This window comes from Thermobia domestica, chromosome 1, assembly GCF_964235325.1.
Source record: "Thermobia domestica chromosome 1, izTheDome1.hap1.1, whole genome shotgun sequence".
NCBI classification, from domain to species: Eukaryota; Metazoa; Arthropoda; class Insecta; order Zygentoma; family Lepismatidae; genus Thermobia; species Thermobia domestica.
Genome location: NC_137454.1, coordinates 87,162,359 through 87,188,358, shown reverse-complemented (window position 1 = coordinate 87,188,358; position 26,000 = coordinate 87,162,359). Strand labels below are relative to the sequence as shown.

The 26,000-nt window shown below is 36.1% G+C and overlaps 1 protein-coding gene across 2 annotated transcripts in view; it reads right to left on the bottom strand.

Moving 5' to 3' along the window:
- Positions 1–10,151: 10,151 nt before the first annotated feature.
- Positions 10,152–26,000, bottom strand: part of CycY (cyclin Y) — a 35,379-nt gene continuing 19,530 nt past the window's right edge. For both annotated transcript variants that reach the window (XM_081760599.1, XM_081760603.1), the window contains exons 5-7: positions 23,632–23,765; positions 21,264–21,416; positions 10,152–12,341 (exon numbers count right to left, since the gene is read on the bottom strand). In XM_081760599.1, coding sequence (XP_081616725.1) covers positions 12,059–12,341; positions 21,264–21,416; positions 23,632–23,765 — 570 coding nt within the window. In that variant the 3' untranslated portion in view covers positions 10,152–12,058. The remainder of the gene's footprint in view (positions 12,342–21,263; positions 21,417–23,631; positions 23,766–26,000) is intronic.

The following is a 26,000-nucleotide window of genomic DNA, read 5'->3' as shown; positions in this document are numbered from 1 at the left end:
TAGGGGCGCTGAATATCAAGTAAAAAGTATTTGCTGTTTTCGTAAGGTCGATTGGACCTACGTGTTCCTTTTTGAATGACGTTAAAAATTTAACAATGGATTAATTATTTATCCTAATTTATTTTGACAAGAATGCCAGTGTTCCCGTCATTTGCTGAATTTTCAGAAAGAAGAAAGATCTAGATTACTACCGGTATACTCTTACTAATACGGTCGAGTTCTGCACATATTTCTTCGTTTTTACTTGCACAAGCAGTGTTCGAAGAGGAAAAAAAAAAAAAAAAAACAGAGGCAGTATGTTTTCTTACGATTTTGACTCGACATACCGGCTATCTAAATGTTGAAATATAGTGCGGGTATGTTGCCTAAAAGATTGCATTTCTATTTACATAAGGACTGAAAATCATTGGAGGACTTCTCTTTAGTTCCGGGGGTGAAGGACATGAAGAGACTTTGATCCATTGCCAACAACTTTCTGAAACAATATCCCCTTATATTGTATCAAGAGAATTATAGATAAAAATGCTCGAAAAGAGTTTTTGTATTAACAATTTCCTGCGGGGAAACTCTCGGACCACTTACTCGAATGAAGGGTATTTTAAACCCCCGTAAGACCCACCCCCTCAGCAGCAGTGGTCGAAGTGAGACGATATGCGATGGTATGCCATACCACCTCTGGTTTTTCAGTGATGAAGGCATACCGTCTCTGGTTTTTCAGTAATTAAATCACACCGCAACTGGAAAATAGCTGCTAGATACCTTTAATAAATATATTTTTATACACAGTAATTGACGAACAACTGTGAACGTAAAATTATTTTATTTCGTATGTATAATTTCCAAGTTGACAACAACATTTTTTAAAAAATCTTTTTCCTGCCTTATGTTTTTAAAATGAGGTTTTTATGTGCCATATTCCACTGTTTCTTTGTTATGTGCGTGTGTGTGTGTGTGTGTGTGTGTGTGTGTGTGTGTGCTTGCCTTAATGCATATAAATGCCGTGACATGAGCAGATTTATGTGCTGTGGGGGACGGATCTTCCGCGGGTTTGGAACGCCCCACAGTCGAGTGGTGGAACCTGGAGTTTTCCCACAGGAAATTGTTAGTCGGTTTTTGAGTATTTCCATGTATAATTCTCTATAACACAACATAAGGGATATTTCTTTTCTTTTTCTTTTTTCAGAAAATTGTTGACGGGAGATCAAAGTCTCTCCATGCCCCCCTTCCTCGTAACTACAAAGCTCTCCAATGGTTTTCAGTTATTATATAAATAGAAATGCAATGTTTTAGGCAACATACCCTCACTGTATTTCAACATTTAGATAGCCGGTATGTCGAGTCAAAATCGTAATAAAAAATACCGTCTCTGCTTTTATTCCACTTAGAACACTGCTCAGCAGACAACCCCTAAATCCACCCATGCTCAAAATATGACATTTACATGAATTAAGAGAAGACACACACATAATACGAAAGAAACAATTCTTTGAGGACGCCTCATTTTAAAAACAAAATGTAGGAAGAAGATAAAAATGTTGGTATTGACAACTTAGAAACTATTTCTAGATAAGAAATAAAATATTTTTACGTGCAAACCTATTCGTCAATTACTGTATATAAAAATGGATTTATTAAAGTATTTAGCATCTACTCTTCAGTGATGGTATGTCTTAATCACTAAAAAACCAGAGGCGGTATGGCATACCACCGCATACCGTCTCACTTCGACCACTGTGCACAAGGAAACTACTTATTACCACTGAAAGCAAGATAAATACATCCACACTTCTCACACAAAGCTAACTTGCACATGTAATAATGAACAAATTATTTTCAAACAGAGTTGCCAATTTAACTGTAATTTATTCCCTTGCCCATAAAAAAAAAAAAAAAAAAAAAAAAAACAGCCGTAGGTCCGATCGATCTCCAAATTTTATGCGCGCGGATTCAATACCTTGTCTTAGATTGTGTTTCAGCATTATATTTTTAAAATATGAAAAAAATACAAATAATGTAAGTACGTACGTTTGGCACTCTACCGATGAACAAAATGCCCCTTAGCAGCTAAACGTGTTAAAAAAAAAAAAAAAAAATAGTTCCATATACTATACTCGCCGCGACCTTATCCTGATAGCCGAGATCCGCAGCTTCAATTTGGGCCACTCCGCGCACGTTGCATAGTTCTTCACGTTACACACGAAAAACATTACTTAAGAGATCAATTCAAAGAGCTAATTGAGTGTAAGTATACCTAGGTATAAAAATGTCAATACAGGAGCAGAATTTAAAATAAAAAATACTTGATTTATTAGTAACGGATTATGAAAATGACGTCACGATTCAGAATCGAAAAGAGAAGGAAAGAAACGAGTAAAAAATCGGCAGCTGAGTTGCGAGTCTCTTGCAAGTGTAGCAAGATTATAAACTTGAAAAAATCTTATATCAAAAACAGAAGACCAGTAAAATTAGTTGATTGATCAATGTTGGAAATAGTCCACAGTGGACAGAAAATGGCTTAATATTTTTATACATAAATTAAATCGAGTTCCTACCTAGTAAGAAACTTCTTTGCCTGCTGGTAAATGAAACAAAAGAAAGAACGTAACTCACATGTAACTTCTGCAATTTTTGTGCAGATGGTACACTACTTAGCCAAATATTGTGTGTGCGCGTGCGTTTGTGTTAGTACGTGGGTGTAGTGAAGCTGAAACCATGGAGTGTTGAGCGCGAAATTGAAAATATGGATGAATTCGAATTATCACCTTCTTGGTATTATCAGAAACACGAGAAAGAAAACCTCTTCAAAGTCAAACAAAGCAAATTATCATCAATGTGTACACTTGACTAAGAGAAAAATATGCAGACAAAACTGTTGAAAGCTCGAAAAAAATTAAATTTGTTAAAAAATTCTATCAGGCTTTGTTTAATTTTGTACTAATACACAATAACACATTGAGCAAGGCTATGTGATAATATGTAAAAAACAGTATCACGTAACAGTTTACTTTTAATTGGACACGTCTGCAGCTAAAAAGTGAAAGCCACACAAGTGTTACTTTTTAATGAAGGGGCGGAGCCTAATTAAAAGTTGATCTCCGGACAGTATATATAAGTGATGACCAACTCCCAGCAGCCAGGAGTGGAACACACAGTTATTGTGTCTGATGAAGACACAGTTATTGTGTTGAAACTGTTACGTGATACTGTTTTTTACATATTATCACATAGCCTTGCTCAGTGTGTTATTGTGTATTGTTAAAAAATGTTTAACTACTTGAACTATCGTAAAATTTGTACAAAAAATTATATAATTCATTTAAGAAAGCTGTTTCAACCAAGACCACATCCTATTGAAAGATAAAACGAATGCATAATTTTAAAGATAATGTAGCCTTTTAAGGAAGAAGGATGTTAGAATATAGTATCATGCGTCATGTATTATGAGAAGGTGGTCATCCCTCAAATATGAGGGAAAAATTGTAAATGAATATGTAAAGATTATCATCTCAGCATTCGCCTAGTGGTATTTAGGAAGCATTAAGGAAGCCCATGTTTTGCTACAGCAGGATTCGAACCTCGAACTCTGTACTATCTTACTGAAGCAAGAACTGCTCACCTATACCAGTTTTATGGATGTTAATAAAATTATGCAGCTACTCTAGAGAAAAGTAAATTATTGTGTTTTTTTTAAATTAAATAAACATATTCCGGGCCTCGAAGTTATTTATTTATGCCTCATCGAAAAGATCTGAAGCTATTCGTGAACTAGGAATTGTCACTATAAAGCAAGAAAAAAATATTATATATATATACTAGCAGCGTTCACCCCGCTTCGCTGCGGTCACCCCGGAACGCAATAAACTTTGTTACTTAGATAATTTTTACTTTTTCGCTTTCAAGTGATATGATAAAAACCATAGAAGATTGCAGTAAATGTTAACATTATATCGCCTGTCATTTATGTTAACCCGCCCCGCTTCGCTGCGGTCACCCCGGAACGCAATAAACTTTGTTACTTAGATAATTTTTACTTTTTCGCTTTCAAGTGATATGATAAAAACCATAGTAGATTGCACTAATGTTAACATTATATCGCCTGTCATTTATGTTAACCCGCCGAGTGACACGGTCATGCGGGTTGCATATAAATACGTTTATTTTTACCTATGATGAACTAACAAAGGATTTGTACGTTATGGACACTTGAATGGTCAATTATCTCAAGACACTGGTAATTAAAAATTAAAGTGATATGATAAAAATCATCTAGGGTCCAAATCCTAATAACCCCCCAAAAATGAAAGAAATTGGTTCAGCCGTATTAGCGTGATGAGGGAACAAAGGATTTGTACGTTCTCTTTTATATATAAGATATATATATAAATTAATGAAATTGAGAGCACAAATATACTTCCACAATCCCACAGAATGAGACAGTTTCTAGGGAGCCTATTTGTGTATTCAGTGCAGATTTTACCAAATACCTTATGTCCTTTTCACATTAAGCCACTGGGTTGTGGCAGCGCGTGTGAAGCTTTGTTTTAAATTGGAGTTTTCGTACGGGACAACTTCAGTTGCTTTCACTAAGACAGTTGCCGTCACCGTCTGCTCTAGCGCAACCGTATAGCGAACTCTGTGTCTGCTACTCGTGAGGAAGCATTGTCTTCATCTTCTTCGGTATTTTCTTGCTTCAGCGAAGATCGCTCTCCCGGCAATTATAAGCGGTAGCTTTGAAAGTTAAATGGATGAATGAGATGAATCTTTAGAGATGGTTATAAGATGCGAAATAAAGCAGAATGTTGTAAGTATAGATAAAAAGCGTGGAGAACTGGTGAAGATAAGGTGAAAATTAACGAATCTACATTAAAGGAGCTAGAACCAAGAAATGCATGGATGATGGGGAGGAAAAGGAGACGATGTTGCTGAGAGGACAGGAGAAAATGAGATGACTGATGGTGCCAGCATCCAGACCACAATTACAAAGGGAAGTAGTGCGTTTTCGAAGTAGAAAGAAGCGTTGAGGAGTAGAAAGGATGTGAAATCTGTTACGGAGAACATGGAGGGAAGTAGTGATGGAGGAACCGGGATGGGGAAAAGAGAGGAAAAGGATGGTGCTAATACCAACGTGCCGTTGTACAGGAAGCGTTGAAAATAAGCAGTCCAGTGTTGAAAATAAAGTGTAGTAAGGAGCGAAAAAGATCCGATAGGCGATACCAAAAGATCAATGTGAATGTCGTGAAGGGTTCCATATCGTGCAGCTGCATTGGCGATACAGTTTCCGAGGATACCAACATGACCCTTCGACCAAATTAAGCAAGTAATAAAGTGGACGGAAATACGACGTGAAGAAGGTGGCCATCAGAGATAATCTAGGATGATTTCGAAGTCCAGAGGGATTGAAGTAGAGATTTAGAATCCGTGACAATGCAGACATATAGATATTGATGTCGAAGAGAGAGAGGAAGGGTCGCATAAGCTTCAGTGAGAAAAGTACAGATATAACTGGGCAGTATAAAGCTGAAATATTGGTGGAGAGAGGAATCATAAAAGCACCCAAATGCAAGCCCTGGCCAGAATCGACGCAATACAAATGCACAGTATTCGGACGGAGAGGAGGAATGAAAGTGGAGAAATGATGTTGGTAAGAGGCAAGGATGGAAATATGGGGAGGGGAGTACTAGGGGAAAATGATAGAAAGGGATTGGAAAAAAAAAAAAAAAAAACAGGATAGGGATGGAGACAGCATGGAAAGGTATACGTACGATGTATATGTAGCAGATGTCGTGCAAGTTCGAGACAACTAGTGTATATGAAAGGGAGAAAAGCGGTATATGGGGAACGTTTAGGAGTAGTATGAAGATGTCTAAGCAAAGTAAGTTTTAGGAGGAGAAGGGAATGAATTAATTGGAAACGTTGGAGACAAAATTCACGCTAATGTGGCAAAGAATGCATCTTTTTCATGACTAAGTAATTTAGACGTAAATGCGTCTTTTTCATGACTAAGTAATTTAGACGTAATGTTCTTTCTTGGTTAGAAAAGTCGTGATATGTAGAGCCGAATTAGCAGTAAGAAGACCGCAAGATAATCGTTTTCATCTCATTAATTTTGAAGACACTGGGAAGAAGCTAATAATAAATGTAATGTCTTATTAGTTTTAATTTCTTTCCGGGGGCCTTGCCTCCTGCACATACTATTTTTCCGGATAAACAGGAAATAAAAGTCCATCCACGGAATTCATGAATAGATTTACATTATAACTATTCACCTTTACGAGGGGGTGCTGATAAAGATTAAGCCTTTAGTTTCAGTTATCTCCCTTACGAGAGATTTATATAAAGGAAGTCCCGGCCTTAGAGCCCTGTAGACTGCTTCACTAATGTTGTTTTAAATGAAAATTGTTTGAAATAAGATTATGTATTAAGATGGCTCGTGCCAAAATGGCCGAATTAGCCTATTTTAATTATAATTGTTTTTCACACTGTTAATGTAATAAGGAAGGATAAGCGGCGTATGAACATATTGAAATTGAATAACAGTATATTAAAATTGTAACAAATAACAAAATTGTCAAAAATATTGAAATGAATATAGTAAAAATTGAATAAAAACAGAGCAAAGCTTCCCAATACTTAAGTGTCATTACCGCCATCTCTTATCCCCAGATTAAGCCTTACCAAGAAAAAATTGAGCTAGGAAGTTGAAATTAGCATGGTATATAGGGCAGCATCTATATAGACAATGATATTAACGTCCTTTTCTTTTTCATTTCAGAAGTGAACATGACTGAACCTCCAGCAACTTCAGTCCAGGGGAACATAGGACTGTCATGAAGTTTCTCTTCCTCCAAGGGAAAGGTGCGACGCAGATCTACGGTGAAATGAAACAAACTTTGGGGGATCGTGGGCCGTCATATGTAACTGTCAAACGCTTGGCAGCAAACTTCAGAACTGGCCATTTTGATGTTGAAAGTGCAAAACCCAGTGCCAGACCTGTTTCTGTGTGTTCCTGAAAATATGCAAGCCATCCACGACATAATGAAAGATCGTCGAATATCAGCCAAAAGGATTGCTACATGTTTGGACATGTCACGTGAATAGTTAATACCATTATTCATAATGATCTGGATATGAGGAAGGTTGCAGCAAAGTGGATCCCCGAACTTCTGACGAAGGAACAAAAGCAGGAAAGAGTGACAACTTCGCGGACACTTTTGAAACATTTTGCGAAAAAGTGAGGCTTTTTTTTTTTTTTTTTTTTGAGAAACTCATAACTAGTGATGAGACGCGGATCTATTATGATCCCGAGACTAAAGAACAGTCTAAAGAATGGAGGTACAGTTCTTCTCCCCAACCAAAGAAGTGCCGTGTGCAGAGGTCTGCACAGAAACAAATGGCAACAATCTTTTATATATATATATATATATGTATGTAACGACGGAGTTCTACTGGTGATTCAGTGGGTGCAACGTTTAATGCAGCATATTACTGTGGTCTCTTGAGGAAGTTGCGCGAAAACATCAAGGACAAACTTCGTAGTAAGATCTCTAAAGGTGTTTTGCTTTTGCACGACAATGCCTCCTCACACACGGCATCTGAAACACAGGACACATTGGCCACCTAGGCTTTCGTGTTGCCTCATCCCCCTTATTCGACTAATCTAGCTCCATCCGATTGTCATCTGTTCTCGAAGCTCAAAAAACATCTCAAAGGTCACCGTTTTCAGAGTATTCAAGCGGCAACTGATGCTGCAGATGAGTGGTTACAGCAGCAGACAAAAGACTTCTATTTATAAGGACTTAAAAAGTTGCAGTGCAGATGTCGCAAATGCATTGACCTACTAGGAGACTATGTAGAATAATGTGGTAGTTTTAGCTTCCTAGCTCAATCTTTATCAGCACCCCCTCGTAGCATAATAAATCAACTAGATTTTACTTCTACTGATGCCATACAATACACCTTAAAAGTATTTTGATCCATAGCTAAAGGAGAACATTTTGTGTTATTCTGATAGTTCCATACTTCTAGACCACCTGTATAACAAAATTGTTTAGGTTAGGAGTTATTACTTTAGACCACGTTCATAGGTTAAACGATGAGTTGCTATCTAGCAATATTCAAATTATTGTCACTTTTATATTTTCAAACTGGTAACCAAGTTGCTGGAGAGGTAGTCCAGAACTATGTGCCAAGTTCCGCACAAGATTATTTGTGATTATTTTCTCTGCTACTCCACCATGGATACGCTCAAGAATATTTAGTATATATATATATATATATATATAAAAAAAAAAAAAAAAAAAAAAGTCACTCGTTTCTATCTTTTATGCTAAAAGACATAGTGAGATATGAATGATGATGATAATGACATGATTTGCGAATAAACAATACCTACTATGCCCGAAAACCAGATTCGAACCAATGACAGACAGGTCTTACGATCGTCAGCCTAAAGCCTTAGATTGCTTCACCATTCCAGCCGGCTGATATTTCATAGAGTACTACAAAGCACAAAATAAGAACTTTTAACCTGTTTATCAGTGTGATATACATGTACACATCAATGTGAATGTAACGTATTCTAGACATGCGAATGTACCAATGATAAAACGAATATAAAGTTGTTAATTTGTTGGAAGTTTATTTTATACCTAGTCCATTGAGAAGGTAACTATCCAACCACATGGAAAACAACTTATCTAGGAAAGAACGTTTCATGTTTGCTCACAGAAACTGAATACATTCTTGTTGATTTCTGAAGGTTGATTACCTCGGAGAGTCCGTAGAATATAAAACATAACTTCATGTATATATAGTATTACCTTCACATGGTTGTCTTTTGAAGTCAACTTGCACGATTAACTTGTTTATTTCATAATTACAATTGCTTTAGAACTACTCAGACCAAGCATAACATAACTTAATATCACGCAGATTTTCATTGCTCGTGCAATATATATAAACTTTAGACTCCTCATAACATAACTGTATATCCAAGAGTCACTGACACATTTGAAAGACAATATCTGTAATATATTTATTCACATTGCATCTGTTACTTTTTAAATTGTGACTGTTTTATTTATTTTCTATTATAAGTTTATATTAAGCTCTCTCGTAGCTATGTGGATAGCGTACCCGGCGGGAGCTCATGTCGCACGGGTCCCACATTAAGTTACAGGTCTCCATCTCATATAGCCTCGCTATGAAAAGGGACGCTAAACTCAAATCAAATAAATAAGTAACGGTTGTTTATACTTGCCTAATAATAGCACGAAGTATTTTTCTTGATTGGATTTGAGTTAGCGTCCCGTTCAGTAGTGAGGCTATGCGAGATGTGGCCTACAGCTTAGCGTGGGATCCGAACCACGGGCAGCAGCCGGAAACTGAATCCGCGTCTCCCAGTATTTAACTTGAAGTTAAATTTATTCTGCATTTCTTTTCCACGCGATGAATACTTGAAATAAAAGTATTTCAACCAAGTTAATATTCATCATTAAACATTCCCGATTGCCAGTACATGCGAGTCTAGTTATCCATCTTTGTTAGAAAACCTAATCTTTTCTGCTACATCAAATTTAACCAATCTAACACATGATGTCATACCTAAACGTCGTATTTCCAATCGAAGTTCCGATTTTCCTTGGATAAGTAAATCTCTCATTAAAACTGTTGGTGCAACAATATAATGAAAACACTAAATCTGACAAATTGCATTCCGTTTTTCATACGTAGTTAAAATTCGAGATAAAATCTCTCCTAATTTTAGAATTTTGACAACATTGCAGTCTGCAGGTTTACTTTAAGTATCAGCTGATAGTTACTTTTGAACACTCATGGTCAGAATCAATATTATTTAAACTTATAAATAAGAAATTAAATTCCACGTACCTAACGCATGTTTCTTAGCGTATAAAACGAATCATATATGGCATATAAAATGAATACTTTAATATACTATTTAAATCTAGCCATTACATTGTATTAAAAATAAGTAAGAAAATACCGAATATATGTGTATTTTGTATAATTCAATATATCAGACGCAAGTGCAACATTTTATACTCACCATTCATAAGCGTCCCGCTGTAAATTTTGAGGGAAAAAAACTTCTGTACATGGACAACGAATTGTGACATGAAGAAAACAGAGAATACGATTGAAATATAAAAGTCTAAATTTATTAATAACAGAGCTTTCTTTTCAGTAGACAGGTAGCAATTTATATATATATATATATTTATATAATATATGTATATGTATATAGTCTCATAATATAAAAGCTTATATATAAAGTCTTTCACAGCAATCTTCACCTATTTAATTCAACTCGAACACCTCACAAATCATAGTCCCTTTTATTTTTCTGAAATCTCATCAGGCTCTGTCACTTCTGGTCACCGGTTAATTCCTTAAATACACCTGTACATATCACATGGTAACTTCATTGTACCATTCTTGAATACAGTCAAATACAATGCAAGTAGCTCGATTTTTTAAAAATAATTTTTCCTTGTACATATCTATTAGCTAAACCTGCAAGAAATTATTTCTGAGAATATTTCAACACATGGGAACAATTGTTGAAAAATGTACGTGATAAAAAAAGAAAATAATCTGTTTCCCAAAGTAAAAAGAGCACAAATTGTGTGTGTATGTGTGCATGCACAAAGCAACATGAGAAAATTCAAATGGTTGAATTCAAGAATATAGAAATTATTTCATTTCTTTTATTACTTTTTGCTTTGTTTAAACATCATAGCAACATTAATTGATGAAGAGCTTGTTATATAAATTCAGTATTTAATTTGGACAATCAATAAGTAAATTAATCATTACACCACGTATACCAGAAACGTGGCTATATATATATACATATACACACAATCTCTCTCACACACACACCATACACCTAGCAAAGACACGCATACACAGACATATACACACTCATCTTCACACATTATATGCACACAACTGACGCATTCCTAATCCTGTACACAATACGCACATCTTTTTACCCTCCCTCCCCATGGTAATGATTTTCTCTTCATTGAAAAAAAAATTGCATTGGACAATCGATTCTATTAAACAATAGACATTATAAATATTTACTAAGGAATGAAAAGGAACTCGTAATAGATAAAACATACACAACATGTGATCACATGTTCAACATATGAACAATACATATCTCTTTTTCTTCCTCCATATACTTTTCTTTGCAATTTACAAATAAACCATCTTTGCTATCAAAATTAAAAGAAAAAGAAAGAAAAACACATTTCCAAGTATAGAAATGTTCTCAAATCACAATGGTAGAATTACCATATACTTGTTATCAGGAAATAAAATATACAATTGAAAAAATATACATATATATAAACGTTTGTATTTATACAAACACTGCAGTCTTAAAAAGACTTACTTTGTTTTGTTTAAAAAAAAAAAAGACCCAATATACAATCATCATATAGCCTGTGCTCCTGCAGAAATGCAAGGATATATATTTTTTTTAAACTTCTTTTAAAGCGATAACTTTCGTTGAGCTACAGATATCAAGACAATATTCACATATATATATAAGCTGCGTATCGGATGTGAAAAAATCTATTTGAAAAAACACTGCTATTCACACACCCAATCAATTACGGTTCTCTCTGAACTACAACTGCTAAATAAGCTAAGTTACCGTTATATCTTGCATTATTAGAAAAAGATAAAAATTAAGAAAATTTTATCTGAAAGAAAAAAACTGTGATGCTAGAAGTAAATAACGTATTTCCCTTACGTTGTTTGCATATGATTCCATAATACCGATAATAATGATACAATAATATATATATATGTATATATATTGAAAGAAAAATCACAATTGTTCTCTATAACTTTATCCACAATCCCGCTTTTCTGCCGAGAACAACCAGACAAAAAAAAAAAAAAATCTTTATAGTGGTATGCTTTGGTAACTTCTTGCTTACTGCAAGTTCCATACGGAATATATTTAAATATATTACTATATTACTGAACACTTGTTTTCTTTGTCAAAAATAATAATACCACTTCAGGACAGAATTGCAACGCTTCGCCTTGCGGAATGAATGTTGTCTAAACTTGACCACTTCTTCATTCCTGTTCGTAACGCTTCTGCAGTCACTTTGTCCTCACAAATATGTGACATGGCTTCCAACTTTTGCGCCCGATCTTTACTCAGTGGTTCAGCAGGAAACGAAAGATCATTAGCTTCAGCGAGAGTTCGTAGATCAAAATAATATTTGGCATAAACACTGGATGGAACATTTATGTTAAACTGCAACATTTCCAGGAACTGTCTTTCAAGCTCATTCCTGTACAAAAGAGAAACAGCATTTGAAATAAACATATCTTAAATAAATGAATATATCTATTTAGAGCGGATTTTATTTTCTAACCGTAGTAGTTATTTTGCTACTGATTTATCACACGATACTTAATGTACGTCGTTTAGTTTATAAGGTTCTCATGGTGGGAACAAATATAATAGAAACAAACTGGTTTTGGAGCTTCAAAAGATGTCTCATAGTCACAAGTATTTTCGTTCAAGTCAAACAACTACAAGCTAACCAAAAACGTTCTTGCCGTTTTTGACGTCCCATTAATCATGCGCTCACAGAGAGGAAACGAAATGATGCACATTTCTGTCAAGCGATCAGAGTTAGCCTGATCATCGACCTTCAGCAATACAAGCACGTTGCGCACATACGGCAGTCATAGCTCGTCCAGCGTCGAAGAGAAATGGATGTATCAAAGCAGCTTGTTCGTGTGTGTTTGTTGTATGACTTTAAAGTGGGCCTGTCAGCTACCACATCAAGTCGCCGCATATGCCAGGCATTTGGGGAGAATGCTGTGAACCAACGCATCGCCAAGCACTGGTTCCAGAAATTCCGTTCGGGTGATGAGAGCCCTTTGGATGAACCTCGCAGTGGACGACCACATGTGTGGGATGACGAGGCCCTGAAAGCAGCCATCGAGGAGGACAGTGGTAACGTGTGATGAACTTGCAGAAATCATCTAAGTTTCTGTTGAAATAGTCAGACTGCTCCTCCATGGAATAGAGAAGTCATACAAGTTAAGCAAGTGGATACGCCACACATTGTCAGCAGCCAATTAGGAACAACGAGTGAAAGCCTGTTTGTCCTTGCTCTCTCGGTACCCGAAAGCGCCAATCTTTGATCGCTTGGTCAATGGTGACGAAAGCGGGTTCTCTATGACACTCCCAAGCGTACCAGACACTGGTTGTTGCCACGTGACCCTGTTCCTCACACCTCAAGAACACCTTTGCACTTACAAAAGGTTATGTCCTCTCTATGGTGGAACTCTCAGCAAGCAGTGCATTACGAGCTCCTTCCACCTGCTTAGACCATCACTGCTCACGTCTACTCTCAAAGTTGCAAAGGATGCACCATGCATTACGGAGGAGCTGGCATTGGTGACTTGCAAGAGTGTGCCGTTCCCACACGACAGTCAAGCCACATATGGCACAGAAATCCCTAAAGACCCTTCAGCAACTTGGCTGGGGGAAGACTGCCATTCACCATATTCACCGGGCCTTGCGTCTACAGATTTGTTTCATTCCCTCGGCCGAGGGAGACCTAGAGAACACACTCACGGACTTCTCTGCATCCACGACCGGCGAATTTTATCACCAGGGTATTGTGCAGCTGCAAGAACGTTGACAAAAGGTGTTGGATTCTGACGAAGGTTACTTCGAAAGCTCACGGTATATACCATCCACTGTATTACTCTTTATCACCTCTCTAGAAAGGCAAGAACTTTTTGGTTACCTTGTACAAGAATGGAAGTAACAAAAATAGCACTTTTACAGCGTGGTTTTGGTAAAAAATGAGAACAATGTGAATGGTGATATAACGCGTGAACTTCTCGAACATTTTTATTTTGATCACCTTGAAACTAAACATGTCATCATCATCATAGGTACTCTGCCTTTATTGGCAGGTCACTTGCCGCAGCTGAGAAGCTTCCATGCTCCACGGTCCTCCGCTAACCTTTTCGTCTTCGCGTATGATCTTTCTGTTTTAATATCATCCATTAATTGTAGTCTCTTTCGCCCCCTCCCTCTCTTTCCCGCCACCATACCCTCTAGGACGTCCCTCATGATACAATCTCTTCTTAGGCAATGTCCCAACCAGTTTCTCTTCCTCTTCCTAATAATATCTAAAAGTGTTCTTTTCTCACCCACCATTTCTAACACACTCTCATTCGTTTTCCGCTCGACCCAACTAATTCTTTCCATTCTTCTCCACGCCCACATTTCGAAGGCTTCCAGTCGATTTTCGTCACCTTTACGTAAGGTCCACGTTTCCGCCCCATACAGTACAACACTCCACACGAAGCATTTTATGAGTCTTTTTCTCAACTCTTTGTTCAAGGTCCCACAAAACAGACTTTTCTTTCTTTTAAAGGCTTCTTTCGCCATTCCTATCCTTGCTTTTATTTCACGTTCGCATTTCATGTCATTACTAAGAACACTACCCAGGTATCGAAAACTATTCACTTGTTCTATTTTCTCCACTCCTACTTTTATATTTGACAAAGACCCCTACGTTCCAATCACCATGGCTTTTGTCTTTCTAACATTTATTTTCATCCCATATTCTTCAAAGCCCTTTCTCATTTTTTCTAACATTTTATTGATTTTCTTTTCAGATTCTTCAACAAGCGCCATATCGTCTGCAAATCTTATACATCTAATCATTCTACCTCCTACCGAAATGCCATCATCATCATGTAGGCTCTTTTTCACTATTTCTTCTAGATAGACATTAAATAGTGTTGACGAGAGGCAGCATCCTTGTCGAACTCCCCTTCCAATTGCACTCTCTTCCGTCAGTTCTTCCCCTATCCTAACACTTACTTGTTGGTTCATCGACAAAACACTGAATAAAGAATCAAAAGCAACAACGAATAAAAGTTTTAATAATAATGCGGATAATGTTGCATTTATGGCAATATGATGCAGAACATAAACAGTAATAATACTTATTTTCATCTAATTTCTCTTGATCCAGTTCACAATGGACAAGTATAAGTACAATCGGAAAAGTTAATGTATCCAGGAATAACGACAATGACTGTAAGAGGTTGATTAATTTATGTTGAGCCAAAGTCAATGTGTAACTGTACCGCGCATACGCAATCCATCGTCGTGAAATTGACACGAGGCAAGCAACACTATCTCGTAAGTCACGCAGTAGAGTCGTTTAGGGAGCGTAGTCTGATGTTGCCGAAACCGCACAGGTTCTAGGAAGGTTTCACTGTGGCTCTTTCTGACCTAAGTTCACAGCATCACGCATCGTACAAATGTGTCAAGTTCGTAATCTTCGTGTACGTCGTCCCACTGTGAATCGTGTTATACGGAAATATGTGGCACAGTGTCTTGGACCCACCACACCAACACAAGCAACTAGAAACCGGCTTTCCCTGAAGAGTCCCCCGCCGCTATTGTGTACGGTTCAGCGTATGGCGATCTCCGAAAATTCTCCATCGAACACAGCCAGTGGTGGAAACATGGCATTCCCTAAGTATGTGACATATTCAAATTCGGCTCAATATAAAGGAATCAACCTTTGTATATTTACGTGTTTTCTAAATTTCAAACCTTTTCTTATAAACATACAAATTTGAATGTGGGACTTGTTCAGAAGAAAGAGCCCGCGGTTCGACCACAAAGGGACGTCCTGCATAAAGGGAATTCTTGCTGTATAATTGACAAAATAGCCAATCGATGCCATAGCCACACATACAGATGAACATAAAAAATTAAGTATCCTAGTTGCAATTTCCACATAACAGGTTATACACACACAAATACCTATATATTACTTAAAATACTGTATATTTATTTCATACATTACTAACTGTATATTTATTTCACTTGTGCCAAATATGCGTACAAAGCCTCTACAAGTAGACATTCTGTACAAGTAAAAAATGAAGAATTAAGTCACTGAGATAAGAAATAACGCATAATCGAACAAAAACTATTTAATCTTTAAATGAAATATGTAGAGACCATTCTGATCTATTTGTTTATTTTAAATATTTAAGTATTTCGACATTCTGAACCTACATTTTACCAGTTGTTGACCTAATTTTAAGCAACCCTACTTTCACAGCATGAACTCCCTTTATCACAAGCATAAACGCCAAATCGTGTGCTTTCCCCCTGAACAAATCTGAAGACGGCGGATTTGTCCAGAAGGAAGAGCACGCGGTTCAACCGATGACCTCCTCCATACAGGAGTCCTTGCTGTATAATCTGACAAAGTACGCAATCGATACCATATACACACACATACAAATGAACTTAATAATTTAAGTATTCCAGTTACTACTTTCTCATATAGAAATAAAAAGTCTCAGGTAATATAGTATCACAAGAAAGAAAATTCAAACTTCCTACGAAAGAAGTTCAAAAACTATTTTAAACCTCAAATAATTTTATCTAATTTTATTTTGCACTATGATATGCATCCAAAACTAACTTCTTTTGTCATGCAGTTAAGGAGATGGGACTCTTAGATACATATTTATTAAAGATTCACTCATCTTGCACTCGCAGCTATTGCGTTTTGCTTAGGAATTCGCAGCTTCAACTCAATATATTTCAACTCGATCTGGGTTATGGTCACGAATAATCACTTCAAACACTGGAAGACTAATTAAACATTCATTATTTCTATTCCTTTATCTTGTAACAAAATAAAACCAAGTATCTGAAAAAGCACTATGTATGTTTAACACTTAAGATTGGAATTAAGTTCATTTACTCTTGAAGTTGAGATAACCGCAATCGGATAGTTTGTTCTAATTATGTAACAAAATGATTTCATACCACTACATCACACTCCAAGAAACTTCGTCACTTAAGTTCTTTTAATTTTGTCTCTTATTATATACACAAAATCTCCTTGTGACTAATTGAAATAATAACTTTTCCGTTATAGAAAACAATCACTGAGAGAAATGTGGTTGTTTAATAATTGTGCAAAGCAATGTTTCCAGATGTTGGAAAAACTTTTTACAATTCCTTGAAAATACTAACTTAATATATGTACAAAAAAGAATAAACTTATGTTTTCTCCTAGATTAGTCAATAATTATGCCTTCCATCTCTGATCCAAATTCCCAGTGTCTAAATTAAGTTGAAGAATTTTGGTCCTAATACGAGGGTTATTTCATAAATAATGCACACTATGACAACACTGCAGAATTAACCCCTTCCACTACGATTTACTTTCTGCATTCTGATAATTGAAGTTATAAAAGTATTATAGATGGTTTATCATTATATAACTTTCAAAATATTAATATAGTAACCCTACGTGATGCTACAATAGTTTAAATTTTATGACGAGTGTAGCTCGTCATTGTGCGATTTGCCACCAGGAGGCCATGACGAGCTCATTTCAATTCAAGGAATTAATTATGCGATCGAGGTAAACATTTCGTCCGTTGAAGCTGAGATCCTGAGGCAGGAGGACGTGTGCTTGTGCGCTCTCTAGTCAACAGTGTGGCTGTGACAAGTGTTGGAAATGGAGGCGGCAGGTGTGTCTGGTAACGTGTCGACTGAAGATCAGAGGTCGTTCATAAAGATTGAAACTTTAAGAGGCAAAAACTCTACAGAAATTCGCAGTGCCTTACGTGAAGTTTGTGGTGAGATAAGAGTGGACCGTAATAGTTTCTCGTTTCCGTTGTTGTTGTGTGAACATAAAGACCAGGAAGGTCGTAATCATCAACCGATCAAAGAAGTGTGCAACTTGTGTCAGATGCATTTGAACAAGATCGCCGTGTGACATGTGAGGAACTTTCTAACATCATTGGGATTCCATCTGCGTCAGTATACTGAATTCTGACAAGTGATTTACAGAAAAGAAGAATTTCTGTCCGATGGATCCCCTACTTCTTGACCGCTAAACAAAAGTAGACAAGTCTGGACAATGCAACGGTGCTGAAACAAATATTCAACGTTGAAGATGAGGACTTTCTGCATCGCGTTATTGCTCTGATGAAATGTGAATCAGAGACTTTGAACCGGAGTTGAAATCACAATCCAACGAGTGGAGATCTCTTCTCCAAGACCAAAAATGTGTTGCCAATCTCAATCAAAGTCTGAGCAAATGATGATTTTTGCTTACGATCACCAAGGCATCACCATAACGGACAGAGTTCCATGTGGAAGAACTATCACAGTAGCGTATTATTGTGAATTCCTGCTGAAACTGCAGAAAAATGCACAAAACCCGACCGCAGTTGCTCAGGGCGGGTTCACTGATTCTCCACGACAACGCTCGCCCGCACACCGCTAATGCTGTGACCAAGGCTTCGCAAATACGATTAGAAAATGTTACCTCATCCTCCCTACAGTCCGGACATGAGCTCACCAGACTACAACCTGTTAAGAACCAATCGCAATCTGGACATAACATCAAGCGAGTAAATGTACTACACCCGTGCTCCAATGATATAGAAAAGAATGTGCCTGAATCTCTCTTCATTAGGCCCCAAAATCCTCAACTTGATTTAGACAATGGAACTCTGGATGGCATGATTGAACTGCAGGTCTGTCAGTGATTGTTTTCTGTACCGAAAAATCAAGAAACTATTTCAATTTATCACAATGAGATTTTGTGTATATAATAAGACAGACGAAATTAAAAGAACTCGAGTAATGAAGTTTCTTGGAGTGTGATGTGGTAGTGTGAAGTAATTTTGTTACATAATTAGATCAAGCTATCCGATTGTGGTTACCTCAATTTCAAGAGTAAATGGAAAAAATTCTAAGCTTAGTCTTTATATATAGTACTTTTTCAAATATTTGGTTTTATTTTGTTGCTGGGCAAAGGAACAAAAATAATGTTTAATTAGAATCTTTCAGTGTCTGAAGTGACTGTTCGGACTGACCACAGCCCCGGGAGGACTGAAATATGCGAGGATCATGGCAACTATTTTTTTTCCCTCAAAAATGGTAACGAATAAAAAAATTCTGAAATATGCAAATGGAAGGTTAGTTCATATGTAAACATTACGTGTAGAGATGAACACATCACTATAAAGACATAGCACGAGAAAAATGATTAAAAAAAAAAAATGTCGTTTCAAACGTGTTTTACTGTCAATTGCAGCAGTACACAATAGTACAGGGCAGGAACACGTATCTGTGATATTTTAGAGTCTATCGAAGTAGTCACCCAAAGAATTCATCACACACTGCCATGGAATGATCGTAGTTTGTAATGTATTACTGTGCCTTCTGATGACATTGGGAAATGACTATTGTGATGGCAGTAACATTGACTCACTGACAATCCATACATGGCCCTAAAGCCCTTGTGAAAGTTTTACTACTCGCAACAGAAGTTGGTTTAATTTGTAATTCTACATATAAATATCATTTTCCTCGCTTTTCGTATGTATCTTTAACAGGTTACCGAAGTACCACCATCTACGAATACTCAAGATCAGGAAGAAGTTTTAGTTTCCATCCTCGACCACATTCAAGTTGAACTGATATCTTTTCTCAGTCTACTTATGTCTCTGTTCTAATCCATTTGTTTTTAATCTCTTTTCTTTTATTTCTACCACCTTCTTTTTCATGCGTTCTCTCTTCTTAATCCTAAAAGTGCGAGTAGTTTCGAGTTCACTGTTATCATACCTTTCCGTGTTTACAGTACTCGGACTCTGAATCCGTTTTACTCTAGCCTGTTTTCATTATTTATACCAATTTTGACATACCTTTTAAACTAAGTTTACGCATCTCGATCCTTACATATCCTGTACCTTTCCCGGCTGTTCTTTTCATACTTTCACGGATGTTTGCCCAAGTTTTGTCAACATTTCTGCTAGTTTACTATTACCCTATTTTCGCCATGCCATATGCTCGGTAGAACTTCAAATCTAATTATGATCTGATATTCTCTCTATTCTTTCGTATTCTTTTAGTCATTTCCCCCGCCAAGTGAACTTTGTGGTGGACAAACACCGTGTGCGTGGGTTTCCTCGGGGTTCTCCCACTTTCTTCATTCCACCATTTCATTCATTTCTCATAATCACCGTCTCCTTTAGTCTAACCGGCATAACTGTGGGACGTAAAACTGAAAGCTTTCATTTCATTTTTCTTTTAGTCATTTAACGTCTTTTTGTACTCCTAAGAATACTTTATCCATTTCAACGTGAACCCACAGATTTAAGCTATTATTCAAATTATAGTTAATCAAAAGTCGCGAAAGATTAAAACAGTCAGTAACTTAAATTTACAAACGCTGATACTGTTACCGTTTATTTAAAAAAGGCAATCTAAATACTTGTAATATATATATGCGCATTATGCTTGTTGTATATTTTACATACCTCCTCAAGAAGTCATCACGTTTCCCTGAGGATAAGTACCTCAAGTTAAATAAGACTGATCTAAGATATCTTTTTTCTTAAACCACAGTAACGTAATCAATTTTGTTTCTTGAGCAACCATCCAAAGATATCCATCATCCATCTATATATATAACGTGTTCATATTGGAGGTACGTGAATTTACTTATTACATTCTCGAATGCTGAAAACCTCATCGCTCTTACTCCACTGTCGTTATTTATTTCATGTAAACTTTCTTTAATGATTGTCAGATCAAGCTTTTTTTCTTCCCATCTTCTCAATGAAATTGTCTACTGTATAATCACTTTCATGTCATATTTTGGACACTCATTGAAAACATGTTCCAGCTTTTTAATAAGGTCTTCAATTTCTTATACGTGTATACTTAAGATATATCATGCCACCGTCCTCTCAATTTGGTATATGGTATCTTTATACATATATAAATTCGACCTGACAATGTGCTTGTAAGATACTGTTCTTAACAAAACTACATGGTCAGTTCCCCATTATTAAAAAACTAGTGGTTATCAATTTCAGTTTACCTAACATACTGAAATATTTACATTATTTTTTTCTATTTCCTTAGTCCTTGACAACTTTTTACATTCACTCGGTATTCACCTTCCGAAAAAGAGTGAATACATTATCACACAAAACTAAAGAAAGTATATTTGTTATAAGGCTTTCGCAAACGTTTCACAAGATAGGAAGAAGTAACTACAAAAGAGAAACGTAACTGTGAAGCGTCCAATTGGATGCCATGTTCGAATGTCGAGAACATAATTGTAATTTGAGTTCTTATTCTTTAGCTTTTCGTCTTCATTTCCAATACTTACATGTCTTCTACGGTTATATCTTTCAATATCTGGCAATAATCTACATTCCACACAGCCTGATCATCCCACACTTTTGATGCCAATAGTATAGCTCCTAATACAATTCTCTTCCAATTTGCTGGTGTGATATCGACTTCTGCGTAAGTCAAAAGCCTGGAAAGATATCAAATATTTAGACTGCAGGTAATGTTCCTTTTCAACACTGAATCTATATAAGACGCAAATCTACAGTTTACTTGGAATCCAAAGCCCAATGCACTCTCACCGAGAATTGAACTTAGGGTCTTCTTCACTAAAAGCAAAAACGATAACTATGCAGCCACAAATTCATAAATTTCTTGGTTTGTTAAGTCTTGAGCGAATGCTTCTTGCCTCCTAAGTTATTCACTTAAGTAACATTCTTTTTTATACCCATCAACATACAACCTTTATGTAATACTTTAAAATTTCAAATGCGATACATGAATTTAGAGAATTAGTTATGAATGTAAAAATTATTATACGAGATTAGAAAATTTAGAAAATACGTTATTAGAAAAATACAACTAAAGGAAAGTGAAAGAAGCCAATGAAGTTGAGACTTGATGGCAAAATGGCTGCATGGCGAAAGGTGTGTTCAAGAAAACAAAAGTTTTCGATTAACAGAGCAAACAGCTGGCAGATGTAAAACATATTTCATCCTAGGGTGAGCATCGTTAGCATGATCTTATTCGTTATCGCCATTTAAAGAAATCTCGAGCGCCACCTTGAAAAGCTATTAACAAATAAGTTAATGAATGGCAAAATATGATAATTTGCATGTATTTCGGTTATAATTTCTTCTAAGCTTTTATTTTCATTCTATTCCCGTTTCGCTTCAAAAGGACAAAAACTACACTAACTTAATATAAGACTTCTGCGTTACGTTAGTAAATAACTTACTTCCACGCAAAATATTACCACTCTTTACCGAAACCAAAGCGATTTCCACCCAAACATAAGTAAAATATATTTTAATTAGTAACGTACAGAATTTAATCATGTTCGTGTGCATAACAGTCCACGTCCACGTGATCGATCGAAAGCTCAAATCGACAATAACTACCTCAATACATGCACAAATCATGAATATATAAAACGAGACGAGATCATCTTGGTTCTCAATGAAGTACAAATCACTTTTGACGAAAGCGTTTGGAAAGGTCTTGTATGCCCTATAGATTACGAAAAACAACAACTCCGAGAAAGAAACCTGGAACAACGTGCATCAAATATAACAACACTGCTACTCAGGAATAAACAGGAAAGAAACAATTCATAGACGTAAAGTTGTCTACACTAACATAAAGCTTTCCTTTAGTGACAGTACTTGAAGTATAACTATATATCCATCGGCGCAAATCTGTCTTCAACATTGAAGGGGGGGATTAGTATTATTATTATTATTATTACGCCATATTCAAAATATTTATGAAGTTGAAAAACAATGCTGTGGAGGATCAGGTGAGCAGAGTTGTCTTCAACATTGGGAGGCGGGTAAATTTGAGGCTTTTTTTTTGGGAGGGGGGGGGGGGAGACACATATCACGGTAGATGAATCTGATTTCTGAGGTGAACCTATTGCATATTATACAGCAAGGGAAATCAATTTCATCTAATTTTCCTTCGTGGCAGTCAGACACCAATCATCACATTTCTCGCCAAAAAACACATTTGAAATCGGATTATTGGAAGGCACAAGTCCCCTTATCTCCCTGGGGATTTGAGCCACACACGAGCATACTTCACACAAACTATGGAAGAAACAGTACTCACTACTGTGCCCTATATCGTTTAGGTATGGAAAATAATTTCTACATCAATCTAATGTCTTCATTCGCTCCTACACACACACACACACAAGCAGAAATCAAAATCATCTTTTCATCATCTTAAATATTATACGCAAGTTCACATCCATTTGCAATTTTTCGTATGTACTTCACCTAAAGTTCGTATCAAATTAATGCTACAATTATTTCTAAATAAATAAATAAATAAAATAAATCACACGGCGTAGTAGCCAGTAGTTTCCTTGCATTTGATGTAAAAGGCGCCATTTACGAAGAACATATTTATGAAGTAATTAATGCTTCACAGATACTTATTCAGCTTTATGAAATGGAAAAGTATGACGACTAATGATGAAACCATTAATAGAACGATATATTAAAAGACGGGATGCTCAGAAAATGCACATGCACAATATTTGTCTGGTCACCAAGCTCATATTATGCAATTTAATCCAAAATTCAAAGCAATATTATATTTTCATGTATTTTCATTTAGAAATAAACCTAGGATCTACTCACTAAGTTCCTTCAGAAAGGGAATAAGAAACATATACTCACCTTTCTAAATATACAAGCGTTATTATGGCACATTCGGCAGTCAGTTGCGCGGCATTGAATAACGTTCTTACAAATTTATATATCTGCCGATGTTCAGGATTGTGCTTATCATAATCAGATGATACGCCATCTCTCTGAAAATTTAAAGAAAAATACTTGAAACTCAATATAAAGTTCTTAAATATCTTGCCCTTCAAATACAAAAAAGAATTTCAGATAATTTCTGGACCTTTTTTTAAAATTTGATTATTATCTATGATCAAAATTTGTGTGTAGATTGCAGGAATAATATCTAATCTCTGTTACAATAATTGATTCAAATATTGTAAGAATCGAATATCTGTATAGGCAATATTCAGGTTTAAATTTTCTAATCTCTAAGAAAGAAGTGCCTACATAGACTGTGTAAAATACACCATCCGCATTTTTATTTAACTGTATATTTAAAGTTGGTACTACTTAACCATTACTTTATTCAATACATCCTTGACGACAATGTCATGTTTGAACGTACTTTTCTCCCTTTCTACAATCATTACTCATAACATATTATCATTTACCATAAGTACTCTACCACTCAACAAATATACCTTGGCGTAGCATTTTTGCCAAATAGCGGATAGCATTACCAAAACGAGTCATACTTAGAATTAAAAAAAAAAAAAAAAAAAAAAAAAGTATGACAGTAAATACATAGTTCTAATATAAAAAAATGAAAAACTAAAATGAAGCTCAATGTCTCATGTTTGGTTTGTTAGTTTAAGCTGAACGTCTTTTTCAGCGCCGAGGGTGTATCAGATGTCGACCTACAAGCTTAACGTGGAATCCAAAGCACATGAGCTCCCCCAAAATCGAACCTGGATTTGCATACGCCCTAGGCAAGTACACTACCAATTAGTCACGAAGGAGCTCAATGTTCCATAGTTATACGTTATGGGCTACAAGATTAACAAATGCAACTGAATACTGGATGGAATTTGTGCAATGTGAAATTATGAAGAAACGACAGAACAAACTGCGAATACAATGATGACCTCCACGAACTCAGATCGGCTAGAAATAAAACCAGTCACCCTCACTACCAAAAGTGGGCGCTCTTTCACTGAGCCACTGTGTCCATTTGGAAAGACGAAGATGATCAACCTGAGGAAATAGTATACTTTTACTATATCAATTCATAATCGTCTAAAAGAAGCTAGAAGGGTCCTTTCTTGTTGTCTTACGATTCTCCTATCCTATATACTTTTTCATTTTATTCTAACTAGCTGAAATGCCCGTTCTTCACACGGAGATGAATTTAGACTTAACCCTTTCATGCATGAATTATGTTCTCATTGACATGTCATGATTATTTTTTCCTTTTTCTTCAAACCGAAAATTTTGAAATTCGATATTTTCTTAGCAGAATTTAATTATCATCTTTATCTGTCCACTTGAATGGACTTCATGCATTTTGGGTAAGATAACCATTTCTCAATTGTGACACATAAAAGTTTGCAAAATTACACTAAAAATAAATGGAATAAACGTTATATTGTCGAAAACTTGCCAAAGTGAATTCGTACAAGTAATAAGAGTTAAAAATCAACATATTCAACAAAGTCGTACATGTAACCACTACTCTGTGCCCTTACCGAAATTTTCACCCCCCATCTTTCGGTTTCGTGGGTATACATTGGTTTATGTTACATCTACCCTTGAATGGCATTATTTGCCCGTCAGTGCTATCATACTCTTCATCATTCACAGCAAATTCGAATTTCTCCTTCAGTTTATTCAGTACATATCGTAACTTATAAAGTCTGTCGTTCGCATCTCGAGGCTGTGAATTATCATAGAAATGTAGAGATCTCTAAATGAGGTCAAACCGGTTTACTGACATTACGTTAGCTACAGCTTTACAACTTAAAACTCCATCGTAAGACCAACACTGTCGTCTTCCTTGCCATTTTGATGCGCATACAGGTTGTTCTGAAACAATGTAATTTACAACATCACCTGTAAATAACTGCTAAAACAAATAAATTTGTTCATTTCCTGCAATACTTACATTGTTATTTTTAAGAAATGGAGAAACATTCCGAGAAAACTTAATGCCACATTTTGACCACCACACTTTTGCTTGTTGTTGTCTTTAGTTCCTTCCATTCAGGGGAGGATCTTCAGTTTCTTTTTCTTCATTCGCTTATGCTGATTTACTTCCATCACCCTCAATATACAGAGTAACATATGTTCAAGGCAGTTTGTGTGTACAGGTCTACATGTTCCTGATTTCAGTTTGATTTCAGGAAGGATGGTCTTTTTGGGAGGAGTTCTGAACATACTAATTTTGTCTGTCATAACGTGTTGACATTAACTGGAAATCGAAC